General features: G+C 34.2%; 1 protein-coding gene across 1 annotated transcript in view; it reads left to right on the top strand.

Annotated features, from left to right (window-relative positions):
• Positions 1-7,254: 7,254 nt before the first annotated feature.
• LOC117124277 (receptor-type tyrosine-protein phosphatase beta-like) overlaps positions 7,255-18,036 on the top strand; it is a 60,787-nt gene continuing 50,005 nt past the window's right edge. Inside the window, exons 1-2 of the mRNA XM_033270447.1 lie at positions 7,255-7,327; positions 12,438-12,551. Of these exons, the coding sequence (XP_033126338.1) occupies positions 7,278-7,327; positions 12,438-12,551 (164 nt within the window). The 5' untranslated portion in view covers positions 7,255-7,277. The remainder of the gene's footprint in view (positions 7,328-12,437; positions 12,552-18,036) is intronic.

Genomic DNA, 18,036 nt, shown 5'->3' with positions numbered 1-18,036 from the left:
GAGGTAGGCCAGTCTCTAATATCTGTGTGACACAACTAGTCTGGAAGCCCCTATCACATTAAGGCATTCTTTATTATCTTTAAAACTGGACAGCATAATATGTTGGTTCAGTTTTAAAGTATGTTGGTACGGTAGTATGTGGTATGTTCAAACATATTGGTCACAACCCAAATATCGGTCGCCAACAATCATGTAACCTATAAAAATAGCATTTTCCAAATAAATTTCGGAAGGTACCTGTGCAAATGCAAAAAAAATAATACACCAAAAAAGCCGCTCTCTTAGTGTATTTTGGTGCTTGATAAAATGGTAACCACTAGGGCTAAATAAAGGTTAAAGTTTATGAAAATATATTATTTGAAGACTAAAATATTTCTGCAAAAACACCAATCGAACGCTAGTCGAATTTTCACGAATAGTAAATGCGAAATGTATTACAGTTTCTAGTTATAAAATTCAAAAATTTTGGAAATAAAAGTTAAAAACTTTACATTTAAAAAATATTCACAATTTTGGAGTAGAATAACAGACACAATTAGCTGTAATTTGAATTGTTGACTTGCATTTCTGCTGCAACTAAGAAGGCTACTTCGTAGACTCAGTCGGCCACAGCCAGTCAGCTAGCTAGCTGTCGTCGTTTCACGCGAGGCTACTGCTCCTGCATATATTCAATTAGCTAGCGATTGTCGATTGTCACTGATAGAGGAACAACAGCAAACAATATAAAAAAAAATTAAAATCGTTATTTTAGATATTTTTCTTTTATTTTATTTTTCATTCTCTTTTTATACATAAACTATTATCTCATATGTTAAGCGACGGATCTTATAGGACACAATCAATAGAATCCTATAGGACAAAATCCTACAGGATTATTCCTAGGATTTGTTTTACAGAAACTGTAACTGTAAGATTTGTTTCTTTATATAATAGGGAAAGTATACAAACCAAGTCCTATTGAACATTTTCTGTAGGAACATATAGGAATTGTCCTATAGGTTATATTATAACTTCGTATAGGAACCTACAGGGCTTATCCTAAAGGAACGTACGTGTTTTGTCCTATAGAAACATAGGATTTGTTGTATAGGAATATATAAGATAAATTCTATAGGTTCCTACAATAAATTTTATAGCGTTTTGTGGAGAATATCCTGATCATAATAAGAGACATGGAATGTAAAAAAACACAGGCATTTTTATTTTAACAAATTATATATATTTTTGTTATTTCTAAGTAAAATAAAAAATTCATATTCAATTTAAACTTTTAAATTTAAATTTAATAAACATCTAGTGCTCTAAATATCAAAATTAGTATTACATTTATCTATTTCAATAATATACAAAAAAAATATTTTAAAACATATATGTTTGAATACAATTGCACAATGTTAAAGTTTGCGTATTTAGGAAGAATTAAATAAGAAAAAGCAACTATCAAAATTATTATACCCATACTGTATACAAGTAATCTGACCAATTGTTGGAGTTGACCTTACACCATGAGTGAAATAAAATTCTAAAATATAGGGTCTTTGACTCCATTAGGCCACAGTAATTTTGCATTGTTTTTGACGATTGAAATTACTTTAGCCAAATTTTAGAAATTCATTGTTACTAGTAAGTATATATCTACTCAAAATACATTAAATTATTTAAACGTTGGTTGTAGCATAATAGAATTTTTTTTAAATGAAGCTGTTACAGTCCTAGTCCCTCTAACACGACAGTTCATGAATTTAGGAAGGGTGTTTACGAGTCCTAATTTTGTTTTAGATAGTCAATGTTTGTGCTCTGTGCTATACTAATTTTGTCGTTGCGATAAATTCTAAGGAAAACAATCTGATGAATATCTGCCCACCCATCATTAGCAGATACATACCGTGGCCTCCACTTCTTCATTACAACATCATGGATTACAACATGGGTACTTTTCTTGTTCTTTGATTAACATTTTTGACGACATAAGGGCTCACTACTTTTAACATCCTTATTACTCTCATTAAAAGTGCTCAAATCATCTTCTACGTCATCGCCCACAAGATTTGTCATCAATTTACCCTCAACTTGAAGTCATTACTCCTCAAATCATGTGTTTCGTTTGCGGTTTTTTGACTCATTGCTCTCGTCACGGCACATGCAGCAAATACTAAATCCTCCTCACAGTTCCATTTAATTTCATCTTCACAAGGTAATTTGGAACTTATCAATTGGGATATGGTAATGGTAATGGTTTGGGACTTGTAAAGTGCATACTACACGGTATCTATGTACTATATGTTACACAAAAGAAACAAACCAAAAACTAAATCCTGAAGTCTAACTAAGCGACCTAAAAATTAAAAAAAACATCAGAAACAGACGATCGCAGGGGAACCAACATCACCACACCATTTTCCTGCAATTTGAGACCACTGGCAAGCAGTGGTTTGCAGGATCATAACTCACAAATGCTCAAGTGATGTTGACGTGTAGACTAGCCTATCCTAAACCCACCCTAAAAAAAAAAAAAAAAAAAAAAAAAAAAACTAAACGATAGAAAGCAAACAAAAAAAAGATAAACAACAAAAATGGAAAATTAAAAAGTTTGATAACGGTAGGTCTTGCGTCTTTCCTTAAAAATGGATACAAAAGAAGACTCCCGGATTTCAATGGGGAGTGCATTCCATAGCTTCGGAGAAGCAGCTTGAAAGGACCTCTCTCCATATTTAGAACGAATTAAAGGAGTAAATAAAGTATATGGACATGTGGTGGGACAAAGACTTCGATAACATGTTGATGACCGGAGATGGATAAGATCAGTCAGGTACGTAGGTGATAAGTTGTGGAGGCATGTAAATGTATGAACAAGGATCTTACATTTTATGCGCTGTCTTACTGTAAGCCAGTGGGATGTTTTCAGTGTAGGGGTGATGTGTTGAGTTTTCGGTATGATCACCGCCAAATCATTACCCAACAGCATACCTGTAAGTTAATGACCAGCCTGAGGCACTTCGTAGATTACTAGGATTGTTTATTGAGGTACTGACCGACATACATGTATGAGATGGGTAACGCACCGAGAGGGCGTGCTTCAAATTAATACAACGTTCTACATCTTCCTTCTTTTATTTTGTATAAAAGAGTTTTTAAACATGATCAATTTATAGTAAATTTAAAATCTTTTCATCCTTTTTGTTTCTTTTTTTTTAACATGAGAACAATAAAACGTTTTAAGTCAAAAGTGTGATTGTGTTATTCATTCAATTGTGATCTTTTCTAACATATTAATTAGCATCTTAAATTCCTGTTCAATTTTTGATTTCCATTTTACTTATAAATTCCAATCCAATAACAATGGTCTATAATTAATGTTCGTTCAAGGTTCAGCAGTCCAATCAGTGTTCAATCAATGTTCAATAATCATGTATAATCAATGTTCATTCAATGTTCAATAATCGACTGTCAGCAGTCAAATCAATGTTCAATAATCAACGTTCAGTAATCCAATCAATTTTCAATCAACGCTTGCATTTTTTTTTTTTTTTTTTTTTTTTTTTTAGATACTGTGCAAACATAGAGCTATTGTATTTGGGATTTGGTTTGACAGTTCGTCCACTTCGGGTTCCTGTTGGCTGAATCTGTGTTGGATTTTGCGGTAGTTCTTCACGAGGCTGAGTTTGCATTTGTGGTTTCGGGTTGTGTATCGGTTGTGTGTCCTGGTAATGGTATATCAGCTTTCTGTAACGGCTTGTTTTCTGTTACAGGAAGCAGATATTTTCTGTTTCTTCTTATTTGCGTTTCACCGGTATCGACCATAATGATCTTGGCTATTCCAGAATCTTGCTGATCGTTCCCAGACGATCATGTCCTTTCTGTGTTCTTATTCGAACTGTCTGGTTTTGTTGTAGCGGTGGGAGCGCGCTTGCCTGTGCTTTTTTGTCATAGTAGCGTTTTGTTGGTTTCTCTTCATTTCTAATTGATTTCTTACAACTTTTGTATTGATTGGTTTTGGTGTCAGTAAGAATTTGTTTGTGTAGAGAGGATTTCTAGTTGTTTGTGATAGTAGTCTTTGTGCCGGTGATTTGCGAACATTATCTCTTGGCACATTGCGTAAGTTCAGAAGATTTTGATAGATACCTGATCCATCTCTTCGTGTCTTTTCTAACAAATCTTTGCCTGCTTTACCGCATTCTCTGCAAGGCCATTTGATTAGGCATGTTCAGGACTACTCGTGATGTGCACACAGTTCCATTCTCATGCGAACTGTTATAATTGTTGACCTGAATACTGACCTCCATTGTCACTTATGAGAATCTGCGGTGTACCATGGGTAGCGAAGTGACGCTTCAGTTTCACTATTACTGTGGCTGATGTTAAGTCAGTTTCATTTCAAACCATCTGGAATAGGAATCTACGAGTACCAGGTAATGCTTATTGTTCCACTCAAATATATCTGTGGCAACAATCGTCCATGGTAGATCTGGAATGTTATGTAAAAGTAAGGGCTCCTTGGCTTGATGTGCCTTTAGGGCATTACATACCTGGCAGGATGACACAAACTTGGTTATGTCATCGCACATTGATCTCCAATAGACAATTTCCCGTGCTCTGCGTTTTGTAGCTTCTATTCCAGGATGTCCTTTGTGTAGTATTCGTGTATACGAGGACTGGAAAGAGCTAGGAATTATGCTTTTATGTCCTTTCATAACTATTCCATTGTCTACTGAGAGTTCATCTCTGAAAGTAAAATAACTTCGTATTTCTGGAGGGCACGACTTTGGAGTTTTTGGCCATCCCTTAAGTATTGTGTTAATTAACATATGAAGAGTGCGATCCTCTTTCGTTGCACTTCGCAGCTCTTCCTGTTTAGCGTCAGAGATGTGCAATACTTCAATGACTTCATACAGATAATCATCATCACCCGTATCTGTAGTAGGTGCTCGTGATAAGGTGTCTGCCAAATATAGCTCAGCACCTTTCTTGTATACCAACTCAAAGTGGTATCTTTGTAACTGCATTAGTAATTTCTGCAGACGAGCTGGTGCTTTGTGAAGTGGCTTCTTCACAATGGTTATAAGTGGTTGATGGTCTGTTTGTATGGTTATTTGTTTCCCATATATGAACTGATGGAATTTCTTTGTTGCAAACACTATGCTTAACAGCTCTTTTTCTATTTGTGCATAGCGCTGTTCAGTTTCTGTCATTGTTCGTGAGGCAAATGCTATTGGTTTACCATTTTGGAGGCATGCATAGCCTAAACCATACTGGGATGCATCGCATGTAAGGGTTAAGTGTTTGGTCACATCGTAATATGCAAAGACTGGTGGGCTTGTTATCATACTGATATGGTTGCCAACACCATTGCGTGTCTTTGTGTAACAACTGCCTTAAGGGTGCTGTTACTTCACTAAAGTTCTCTGTGAATTTCGAAAGATAGTTTGCCATACCAAGAAAACGGCTTAAAGCTGGTGTATCCTTTGGAGCTGGCATCTCGCATATAGCCTTTATCTTCTCAGGATCAGGTTTTATACCATTGTCGGTTAGAAGGTGTCCAACATAGGAAACCTGACTCTGTCGAAAATTGCATTTGTTCTTATTCAAGCGCAGTCCAACCTTCTGAATTATCTGTAGCACCTCCTTTAAATTCTTGTCATGCTCGTCTAGATCTTTACCAGTGACTAGCAGGTCATCCACAATTATCTCACAAGGATATCCTTCAAAGAGTATTTCCATTGTGCGTTGAAATACTTCTGATCCACTATTGATACCATATGGCATTCTAAGATACCTGTATCTGCCAAGGGGAGTGTTGAACGTAGTCAACTTTGAAAATTCTGCATCTAATGGTACCTGCCAAAAATAATTTTTAGCATCTAAGACAAATTACTGTGGCATTGGCTAAAATTTCTAGTTATTTCCTCAACAGTTTTCATTGGGTGATGGGGTCTCTTCAGAGCACCATTTAAATCTCTTGGATCTATGCACAATCTAATTTCTTCAGTGTACTTTTTTCTTGTTGCAACCATTGATGGCACCCATGTTGTTGCCTCTTCTACAGGAGTGATTACGCCAATTTTTGTCATTCGTTTAAGTTCTTTATTACTTTGTTCTCCATGGGCTTTGGAACTTTTCTTGGTGGTCTTACCACTGGCGGTACTGAAGGGTCTACAGACATCTTATATTTCATCGGTAACTTGCCCAAATCGTCACCAAAAACATCCGAAAACTCTGTTAGTTCTGAAAAATCTTGTGTTACGACATGCACCATGTTATCATTAACGTTTAGCAACTCAAGTTTTAGAGAATCTGCTAATCCAATTATGGGAGTGTAATCACCATCAACAACATAAAATTTCAGTTGGTGTTGTTTTCCGGCTGAATCTATCATTAATCTTGCCATTCCCAAAGTAGTTATGGCATTACAACTATATGCTACCAGATTTGGCTTTTCTGATTGGTCTATGTCATCAGCAGCTTTAATATTTTGCAGAGTATTTAGTGGTATTACATTACACTTGGCTCCAGTGTCTATCTTTAATGTGAGAGGATGATTGTTGACCATTACAGTTGTTTTTATTTCATTTTTACTGTCAACTGTATCAATGTTTATGCCTTCTACAACAAATAATTCTTCATTTTGTGCTTCTTCTTCTGTTGCGATATCATGCAATGCCTGCTTATTAGGCTTTTTTTTGTATCTTTGTTTACCTTGGGTTTTCTTGTAAGTATGCTTGTGTTGTGCACTAGTACCCATAGGTTTCCTACACTGTGTTCCAAAATGTCCTAAAATTCCACATCTGCTGCACTCTTTGTTATATGCAGGACAAAAATGAGATGTCCTACTCCTTCCACAAACTTTACTGTGCTGCGATTTGGTTTTTTTCAAACTTTAGTACGTCGATTGTCTGTGACAATTGTTTGTTTGCATTTTCTGTAGTTTCATGAACCAGGCATATCTGAATGGCTTTATCCAAAATTAATTCACTCTGAGATAATAACGCTTTTCTCACTACTTCTTTATCAACACCACATACGATCCTATCTCTTATTAGCTCGTCAGTTATCAGACCAAATTCACAACTTTTAGCTAGGGTTTGCAACTTAGCTAAATATGTTTGGACAGGTTCATCTGGTAATTTAGAAAGAGTGTTGAAGTTATGTCTTTCTAGTATAATATTCTTTCGTGGTAAGCATAAGTCACAAATTTTTTTCTTTAGGTCTGCCAGTTTTTCAGGGGACTCAGCTGGAGTAACGTTGCCGTCAGCATCGGTAATTGCATCTTACTGTTAATTATGGTCATAGTTTTAATTGTGGTATTTCTATGCCGGAATAAAAGATATGGGTGAGTGTATTTTTATTAGTTAATTCCTTTTATTTCTTCTAAATTGTAAAAAGAGCTACAAAAATAGCGTTTTACAGGTACTGCATGGTTTGACAATGCTAGAACTAGGTTAATTCAAAAGGGTCAAAATTACTTTATAAGTTAACAGATGGCGCCTCATAGCTATCAGCCATTGGCCACCTGTCAAAGGTAGGTTCAATTACCAACTCCATGATAAAACTTGTACTTGGCCCAGTAATAACGCCGGGATCGGCCCGGCGACAGAGGGGGCTAAACTTACTTTACAAATCCGTTTTTTATTTTGTATGATTAAAAAAATACCACAGTATTTACATTAATTACAATACTTATTCTCCCATCATTGCGAAATCCAGGTTCTTCATAATCCATGTGATTGTGAATTACAACCAAATTACGAATAAGAATAATGTCTTACCGTAATTTGTAAGGCCACTAATTTCTTACATTATACTACGATAAATTAAGAAAATATAATGTCACCGGGAACGCCACAGTACAAAGTAAAGTTCTAATTTGAAATGTTTCCTGAAATCTAAACCACAAGGTTGCTTCCCCCATCAAGATGTATTCCAAGCGTCATGAGGATATCCAAACGAGCATTTGTCACAATAGAACGTAAACCATTTTTAATTAGTCTCATTGAACAGAGGCGGATCAAGAATTTTTCGAACGGGGGAAGGGGAATTTGTATTCTTTTTTTCTTATTTCAATACGTAACATTAATATGCATATGCACTAGCATTTATTAAAATAGTGTCAAAACGCTGTTTTGATACTTGACACTATTATTAATATTATTATTGCTGTTATTATAATTTTTATTTTTATTTTATTTTATTTCAATTAAATCCAAGAGCGGAATCGCCCATTACAGGATGTCTTAAACATACAATATATAAAATATAGTAAAATACAAACAATAACATACAAAGGAAGCAAATCGACAATAAAGAGAGTCCCTAGCTTAACTAAAGAAAGCCTATACTAAATTAGCAACTTTGGATTTAAACGTGGAAATACTGTTAAAAATATGTCAATAGTGGTATCGTTACGTGTACTGGTATTATAGTTATGTGAATAAAACCGTTTTTAGTAGCATTGACCCGGCTAAGAGGCACAGAGAATAAGTCAGTGTTACGTGAATTGGGTCTATGTATTTTTTACATAAATAAAGATAAAAGAGGGCAAGTAAAACGCGAGTTAAAACATTTATGAAGGAAGACCATATCAAACGTGCCCCTTCTAGTGTGAAGTTGTAAGAGATGAATAGTGGCATTAACGTTGTTATAATTAATAAAATACATTAAATTTTATTAATTATAACAACGTTATAATTAATAAAATTTATAATTTATAAAATACATAAATTTGAACTCGTTCTATGCGATTTGATTGAGAAATACAAATAGAATTATAAATCCTAGATGAAAAATCAAAAATTGGTTTAACAAGAGAAATATAAAGATGAAGTTTGGTGCTACTATTGAGCTCTTTACAGAGCGCCAAAACATGCTCAATATCCTATTACCCTTGGATACAATATAGTCAACATCTTTGTTAAAATTAAGCTTAGAATCAATGTAAATTCCAAGATTTTTTTGAACATTAACCTTCTCAATTAACGAACCATTAATGTTGTAGTCATAATTAACTAAAAGTTTCTTAAGAGATAATGTAAGAACCTGACACTTATGTGGATTGAGAGAAGTAGTAGGGTAGGGGGGTTCTGGGCCACATCATCCCAAACGCCTTCTGATTGGTCAATTAAAACACCTAATTTGCATATTGATGGTAGACTGGTAACACCGTTGACCAACGAAAGTTGATGCTTCCGCCTTCATCTTACTTTCACTGGCATTTTCAGGCGCTTATCCACACTATGCCGTTGGTTTTCCTAGGCTAATATACGCCCATATAGCACAGTGGTTGTTATTTGACCCATAAGATGGTGTAGAGATTGAATAGAAGATCTGGGCATGTGGGCCATGAGTCTAACACATTTAGGGGTCTCTACTCCTCCAAACCAGAGCCCACATTTGTCCTTAAGCATTATGGCTTAGGTGAAGAGGGCTCACTCAATGTACAAAGTACAGCCATGTAAATGCAGGTAAAAAATACACTGATTACCACATTCAACATGAGCGCCAAAAGACTTATGTCTAACATACGTGGCCTCCGTAATTAAATAAAAATCTCTTCTTCATTTTATAAAATAAAAAATGCATATACTAATTTTACTTCAATAAGTTTATTGTACAACAGAAGACTAGATAGAAAAGGGAAAATACGACTCACAGTCGAGGTGTCTTAGCACCAACATGTCAAGAGTTTTACCTGGAAACAACCATACCCACTGGTTGAGTGTAGGATTACTGGTTTATAAGCAATGAATATTAAAAAGCATTATAAAATGTAACACCCAACACCTGAAGCAGTGGCGGATCTAGGGGAGGGGGTAGGGGGTTGAATAGAGTGGCTAGCCATCCCCCTCGAAAAAAAGTCACTCGTCTTGTGTGTGTGTGTGTGTGTGTGTGTGTGTGCTTCTCATGTATACAAGTTACATGTAGTAGGCTACTCTCGTAAAACATACACTTTCTATTTTAAGCTTAACTTCTTTTCAGATGTCATCCGGGAACGTCTAGCCGTCAACTAATTCCAAAAAATGTCAAATGGAAGGGGATGCCTCTCCCTAAACCCATGATCAAGGAGGGACAGGGGGACACGTCCCAAAATATGGTAAAGTGGGTGGGGGTTGGTCCGCAATTTAATAATATCATATGTCAAGAAGATGCCTGAACATTTTTGAAATGATTTGCATAAATGACCCAGGTTTTAAAGAAAGTGTGCTGTACAACCGGTACTCTATCTCTGCCCACAAACATCTGAATTACTTATAATACACGACTCGTGTGCGCGTGCCTTTATTATACTTTGAGAAGTATGAGAAAAAGCATGTAATAATAATAATAAGATTGGTTTTCGGCACATGGTAAAGTAAATTAAAAATACCGTACATCAATGACAATTGAGTTTTATTTTCAATGGAACATCACAGCGATTAATTTGATCGATGATGATGAATTTTATTATAACAAAGTGTCATTTGCGGTAATCTAGAGGTACGATTTCCCCTAAATGTTCCCACCTCAGCCCTTGTGTGGACTAATGGCTTCGAAGTAGGTAGGCCTAAATTAAGTACATCAAAGGCAATGTTTTTAATATTTATTCGCTACAGTACATCACACATATTAATTAGATATCTATGGTTGGTTTGAGGACAAAATGTCCTTCGGTGATGTTTTTATCTGAGCTAAACAGACTAATTACATATGAATTTTTAATTAGTAGGGAGAAAGCAAAAAATAAATGGTCCATGGTCGATCTTGATAAGTATAATCAACATATGTAATAGATAAATAAATGGGTGATGGGTGACTTCTACGGAAGACAAAAAATAGAAGGAAATAATAATAATAAAAAAATGATAATAATAATTTTAAAAAAAACCATACAATTAATATCGGCAGTATATGATGATCATTAAGAATAGTAATACAATTAATTAATATTTGCATAACTAAGCTTCAGTATTAAACACTATTACAAAATTAATTGCATGTAGGCCTAGTGCCTATACGAAAGGCCAACTAGCAACTTTCAGTGATTGTCAAGTTGGTATAATTTTTAAGAAAGGTTATCGAATATAATGATAGGCCTACAATATACAATGATTGATCTATGTTAAATTATGTTTTTATACTTATGTATTTGAACTGTTGATGACATATTAATGAATAAATGTGGTGGTTCGCCACAATAGAGAGAAAGAGAATATATCTATGGTTGCCGAAAATCATGAGAATTTTATTGCCGCTTCATTTTTACTATATAATGGTGATGTAATGACGATGAATTTTACTATATAAAAGTGTCATTTCCAGTCATCTAGAGCTACTATTTCCTAAAATGTTCGCACCTCAGGCCCAACCATGGTGGGCCTGAGGTGGGTGTGGGCTCACAAAATGTTCCCCGCTCACCTTTCGAAACAGATCTGCGCCCTTGTCAAAACCACGACCCCCCCCCCCCCCCCCCCCCCCCCCCCCTCGTGCTTCACAAATCGCATTATCCACCCACAATTGCTAAATCCTAGATCCGCCACTGCTGAAGCTCTGATTGACATAAGGAAGATAAATAGACAACAAATTACTTTAAATTGCGCTTGCATGCATTCTAAAAGGAATTGCCTTAGAAAAGGGGTTTTAAATATTGTGAATGTAAAAACATAAAAAGCACGAAACCAATTAGAAACTTTTCAAAACATCAGTCAAAACGTATAACAAACAAAAAGTAAAATCACCTTGAAATAATTAAAGGAAAAATTTAACATTTCAATTAAATACTTTAAAAAAACACTGTTTTAAAAATTACAAAATTAGATTGGTAAAATGTTTTTGAGCAATAAGAAGTAGGTTTAGTTTCAAAGTGGTATGAAGAAAGAAAGAAGGTTACCAAATGCTTTCTCAATCTAAAGAAAGTAAATGGTGAACGAAAACGTATTCATAGCCTAAATAGCCTAATAAGTAAGCACATTAAAGATATTAGAACAGCTTTAAAAGTGTTAAGAAGAATGGTAATGCAATAATTGAGGTATCTCATTTTAATGAGTATTTTAAATCTGATCGAATGATAAACATGAATGTGTAGGTTCTTTTATTTAAAATAAAGGTAAAAGGGAGTTTGATCTGACGGTAGATAGTAAACGTTTCTTGTTAGATTAACAACTAATTTCTATAATTGTATAGACATTTAAAGGTAAGTTTAATGCAATAAATATATTCGAAATTTTTAACCTTCCACACAATTTGCGAGTGGTGACAGTTTTGGCTTTTCTTCTGTTAAGCCAATCTGAATTTACTTCTGTAGTATCAAGTTGTATAAATTTATGTTTGCTTTATATATACTGTGTTTTAATGTTAATACATTATTTTCTTGTATTAAAAATATTTTGGAGATTGATTGTTTCAGTAATTTGCATGTTATAATAAAATTGTTCGTGATTTTCACACTTTTTTATTTTATATTTTCACAGTGCAGCTGACAAACCACCGCTTTGTCAATTATCAAATCATTGGTCATGCAAGGGTATTCAACATAACCCATCCACAAGTCTAGTTAGATGTTCGAACTCAAAGAAGTACAGTCGGTATAAATTTACAATTTTTTTCCTAAGATGATATTGGCTCTGTTACAATTTTATATCTTAATTTCATCCTTCTGGATTCAGGAGGATCCCAAAACCTCACACCCCTCCAAAAAAAGGAGAAAAATTGGAAAGGAGGTAGAGAGAAGCACGATACTCAAAAACAAGCTAAAATACACCACTAGGGAATAACGATGTCACCCACATCACTTAATTCTCGTTTTGTTTTGTAGTGCAACAAGTAATAACAATTGACAATTTATCTATAAACAAAACAGATTGTACCACATTCCTTTACATTCTTAAGAGGCCGAGGTCCCTGACAGAGAGGCCGATATCCCCGACGAGAGCAAAGTGGGCGTGGTCGGGCGTAGCTCAAGATTTTTTTAAAGTAGTCCAGGTGGTCGAAAAAATATGACAATTTAGAGGTTTCCAAGACTTTTTTAATAGATTTTAGAGTCTACTAATATGTAAAAAAAAAAAACATATAATTTTTTCTCCCCGACGGGGGCAAAGTTTCCCGCGATGAAGGATCTTGACCCCATGCCCCACTGGCAATACCCCTGTTTTCCATCATAAATTGCGAGACATCTTCTCGCTGTTGTTCACCAGCATTTCAGGAAGTAACTTGGTTCATTTGATTCAGTCACATCACCGACAGAATTTCACGTACATTTGTGTATTGCTATTACAAGATGTCAAAATGTCCTACTGATTTTGTCAAAACAGCTGCATTTGTCAATCACTGCTGCCAAATTCGTCAATATCTGATGTTGCTGAGCCCCGAACTGATAATATCGCGTCGCATGACATTAGTAACCGAGCGCTCGACGTGCATCCACTCAACATCGCATCTCCACCTCCCACTGTCTATCCATGACCCCAACCGGTCCTAAACCAGTCTACTCTACCAGTTAAGCCATTCTGTAATAGTACTATTAGCCTGGGTGCAGTAGGAAATTAGCAAGAAAAAAGAAAAGGAAAATTTATTTTTGGTTTTTCTGGATCAGTATAGCATATAGTGTCTCAGAAAAAAATTCCCATTCTTAGAGCTTGAGCAATTTTTTTTTTTATAGCACTAAAATTTTGACATAAAATATCCTATTTTGAGCTAATTAAGATGGGGGTAGGGGAAATAAATGTATGTTTTAGTCGCTTTTACATATGATATGTATATCAAATGTAACAAGAAATTGGCTAAATAGTTACTCCTCATTCTCGTTAAAAAAATTAATCGGAATAATGACGTCATCACAAAGAATTCCAAGATGGCTGCCATTGTGGTTGTAAAACTCTTTTAAAATGTAAATTTAACTTTATTGTTATCAGAGCAATTTCAAAACAATATATATCCATACAAACACACACACACATATGGCATTATATTATTCACCTCTAGTTTTGCTATAATTGTGAAAGTTGACAATAAACTTAGTTAACTAGTTACTCTTTACTGTCTCTATCAATTTTAATTGAAATAATCATAATGCCAATTTCCAAGATGGCGTTCATCTGGGCGGAGAAAATGGTTACTTTTGTAAAGTTATTATATTATTATTATTATTATTATTATTATTATTATTATTATTATTATTATTATTACTATTGTACAAAATACAATCTCATCAAAGCAATCACATATAGAATATATATAAATATTATCATTTTAATAGTAGTATTATGCTTATTCATTATTGTTAAAATCATTAATAATATTATGTATATATTACTGTATTGTATATCTGTTATTTCAAAATTATATTTTAATATTAGAATGAATTACATTGTTAGTACTGTTATATAATAATATTATTTATAATATTTTTTTCACCACTAATTCTGCCCTCCCATGGCAAAGGGAAGTATGGGACAACAGGATAGTTTTGAGAAATCAAGCAAAACGTGTTTTTGCATCAGCCGTTCTAAATGATGAAGTGTGTTTAAAAGCTTTCATGCGATTTTGATATATAATTAGAAGTCCATTCTAGGTATAATAATAAAAAAAATTCTAAAAAGCAGTATTTTAGCTTAAAATGTCCCATACTTCCCTCTGCCGTGGTATTGCACAACTAACATGTTGGAAATACGCCATATCAAAAGGAAGCAAATACACATTTATACTAAATAAAATGCTCACATATGGATATATAAATTGTAAATTATTGATAACAGCATTCTCTACATAAAATATTACTCAACTAAACTATATATTTTTTAAATCAAGAAATATAAATAAATATAGATAAAAATAGGCTACCTTATATACAGATAGCCTAAAAGAATAAAATTTACAAATTTCAAAATGCATAAATGATGTTACATCCCTGATGAAATTAATATCTAAATATTAAATAATATTTTGAGAATTGGAACTAAAAATGATTACCTATTAGATTGGAAGCTACCAGTAAGTGTTTGTAGGGCTTGTTCTCGTTCCCTGTTATTTTCCAATGTATAAATTAATGCAAGTTTATATACACCCTAGTGTTGATTTATTCAAGATTTATTCAAAATTAGATTTCAGAGACACTAAATATTCATCATAGGTTTTTCAAACAATATATTTACATTGGAATAAATAATTTTGTTATTTTCTTTCTTTTGATATACATCTTGCTGGGACATTATATGCGAAGGCGATTTAGAATTAGGTTAAGTAAGCATTTTCAGGAAATTAAAAAAAAATATATATGTTTCTAACCAAGTGGTATTTTAGTTGAAGCGAGTAACACCTGGTAACAAATTAAGATACCTTTGATGGCATAAATTAATGGTAAAATATGAAGCAGTGTATTTCCATTCCTGTTTCAATTGACAAAATGAATTGAATCGCTGATTCTCAAAAAAAAATTATAGGAATATTTCGAACGCGTCTGCGTTCTTCATCAACTTTCGAAAAAGAATGTATTAGCGCACAAAATATTTGTGATTTTTATTTTTATATTCTTGAAAAGTCAATGAATGACTAATCCTTAGAATGTGTTAATCAATACGCCTATATATCGCATAATACAATAAAATTGCCTTTGTGTACTTTATAATTATGAACAAAAAGAAAAATAACCATGAAATATCCTAAAGTTACAAGGAAAAAATTAACAAAGAAACTGGCAAATATTACGTTAACTTTATAAATTAAAAAGGCGGGAGAATTTGGAATGATGAATCTAAAAACTGTATGATACTTTACTGATTCATTTAAGCTTTGGTTAAATCAATGGCTTACAAAAGATCTTCCCTTCACACAGTCAGAATACTGCATTCTGATTGGCTAGTGATACACACAATGCCACAGCTTGTCCCATACTTCCTTTTGCTGTGGCTTTATCATCAAAAAGTGGACATACTTCCTAATTATGATATTAATATCTCAATAAATATAAGGTTTTTGAAATATATTTTTAGTTTGAAATGTGCAGAATGGTACCTGGAATCATGTACAACCAATAACCCATTTTTGAAAAATTTGTCCCATACTTCCCTTTGCCTTGGGAGGGCAATAATTGATATCATTACAGTATTATACTCATCTTATTCGTCATCGTCATGATCATTCTCATTGTTGTCTAATCATTATAATCATCCTTACTATCATCGATCGTTGTAATCATCACTATCATCATCATCACCATCATCATCATCACATCATACTCATCCATCGTCATCGTCCTCATCTTCATCACGTCCTTATCAATCGTCTATCGTCGTTATCATCATCCTCATAATCTTCATCCTCCTCATTCTTCATCATTTTCTTCATCATCATCCTCATCGTCATATTCATCCTCATCCATCATCCTCATCATCATCAATGGCATAACCAGCTATTGGCACAGTCCCACACCATTTTTCCAATGGGTCCACAATAAATGGTCCCCATTTTAAAAAAGGGTCCAAATTATGTAATTTTATGCATAAAATGGATCCAGATACCTTATATTTAGTTAAATATGGGTAAAATTTAAGAAAATGGGTCCAGATAGTTCGTATTTTTGCGTAAAATGGGTCCACATTGTTTGAATTTACACGTAAAGTGGGTCCGCTCTGATATTGTCCCACACCCTTTGAAAATCCTGGCCATGGCATTGATCCTCATCCATCATCGTCACCCTCACCAGTCATTGTTAACATCATCACCATCACCTTCATGATAATGAAGAGGATGAGGACGACAAGAATGAAGATGAGGATGAGGGGCAAACGGGATGTTTCTCATCATTCGTCATCATTAACCTCATCCACGACCATTATCATCAATCATAATCATCATCATCCTTATTTTCATCATCATCAAACTCATCATCCTAATCCTTCTTATTATCATCATTATCCTCACCATCCTTATCAGCATCATTTTATTCCTCATAATCATCCATCATCAATCATCATCTACCTCATCATCTTCCTTCTCCTCATCAGCCGCATCATTCTCATCCTCCTCATCATCATTTTTATCTTAATCACCATAATCATAATCATCATTACCATCATCCTCATTATCATCATCATCATGAGGATGATGAAGATGAGGACGACGAGAATGAAAATATGGACAAGGGTGAGGATGAGAGGGATGATTCTCATCATTCATCGTCATCATCATTCTCATCAATCATTTTCTATCATTCTCATCACCATCATGACAATCATTATCATCAACAACCCTTATTATCAATTGTAATCACCATCATCTTCTTCCTCACCATCATCCCCATCATCTTTCTTCTCCTCATCATCATCAACATCCTCCATATATTGGGGAATATAATGAGGATGGGGATGACAATAAGGAAAATGATGATGCTATTAATAATAATGACATCAGTATATTAGGAATAACAGTACTAACGCTAACATTAATGTGAATTATAAACTATACATTTTTTAAAACGCATAAGAATAATGACATACGGTACTATATTAATAATATTATAGAGTAACAACATAATAGTATACTAATGATGATGAAGAAAAATGTATTTAAATAGGTAAACATTTCCTTTAATTTTAATTGTCGTAGTCTTGGAATTCGGTGTGTTGACGTCATCAATTTGCTTGGGAGGGGGTAATTCCCGTCTGACAGGCCTAGACTCCCATCGTCCGATGCCTCGACAAGGTTGCCACACCACAAATAATATGATTTGCTTATCCATATAACATTTTTTTGATTGCCAATCCCTAATATTTTGGCTTAAAAGCAAAATTTCGGACCATACAAAGCTGAAAAGAAACTCTCCCATAAGCCCAGGGAAGTTTACTCCGGGATTCTGACCGAGGGTCTAGTCGGCCCTGTGTTTGGACCCACCCTATCAGACCCCCTGGCGCCACCACTGAACGACTATAACGGGTAAGTATTTAACTAAGGTCCTGTCAGTTTTTACAGTTATAGAAAAAAACTAAAAGTGACTAAAAAAAATGGTATGTTAAAGCAAAATTTCACTATTTCGTTTTTTCGTTGGGTTAACTTTGTAGTAGTTCATTAATTATA

The sequence above is a fragment of the Anneissia japonica genome, unplaced genomic scaffold (assembly GCF_011630105.1).
Source record: "Anneissia japonica isolate Jap-2015-1 unplaced genomic scaffold, ASM1163010v1 scaffold288012_len1326614_cov192, whole genome shotgun sequence".
Taxonomy (NCBI): domain Eukaryota; kingdom Metazoa; phylum Echinodermata; class Crinoidea; order Comatulida; family Comatulidae; genus Anneissia; species Anneissia japonica.
This window is presented reverse-complemented; position numbering and strand designations above follow the sequence as displayed.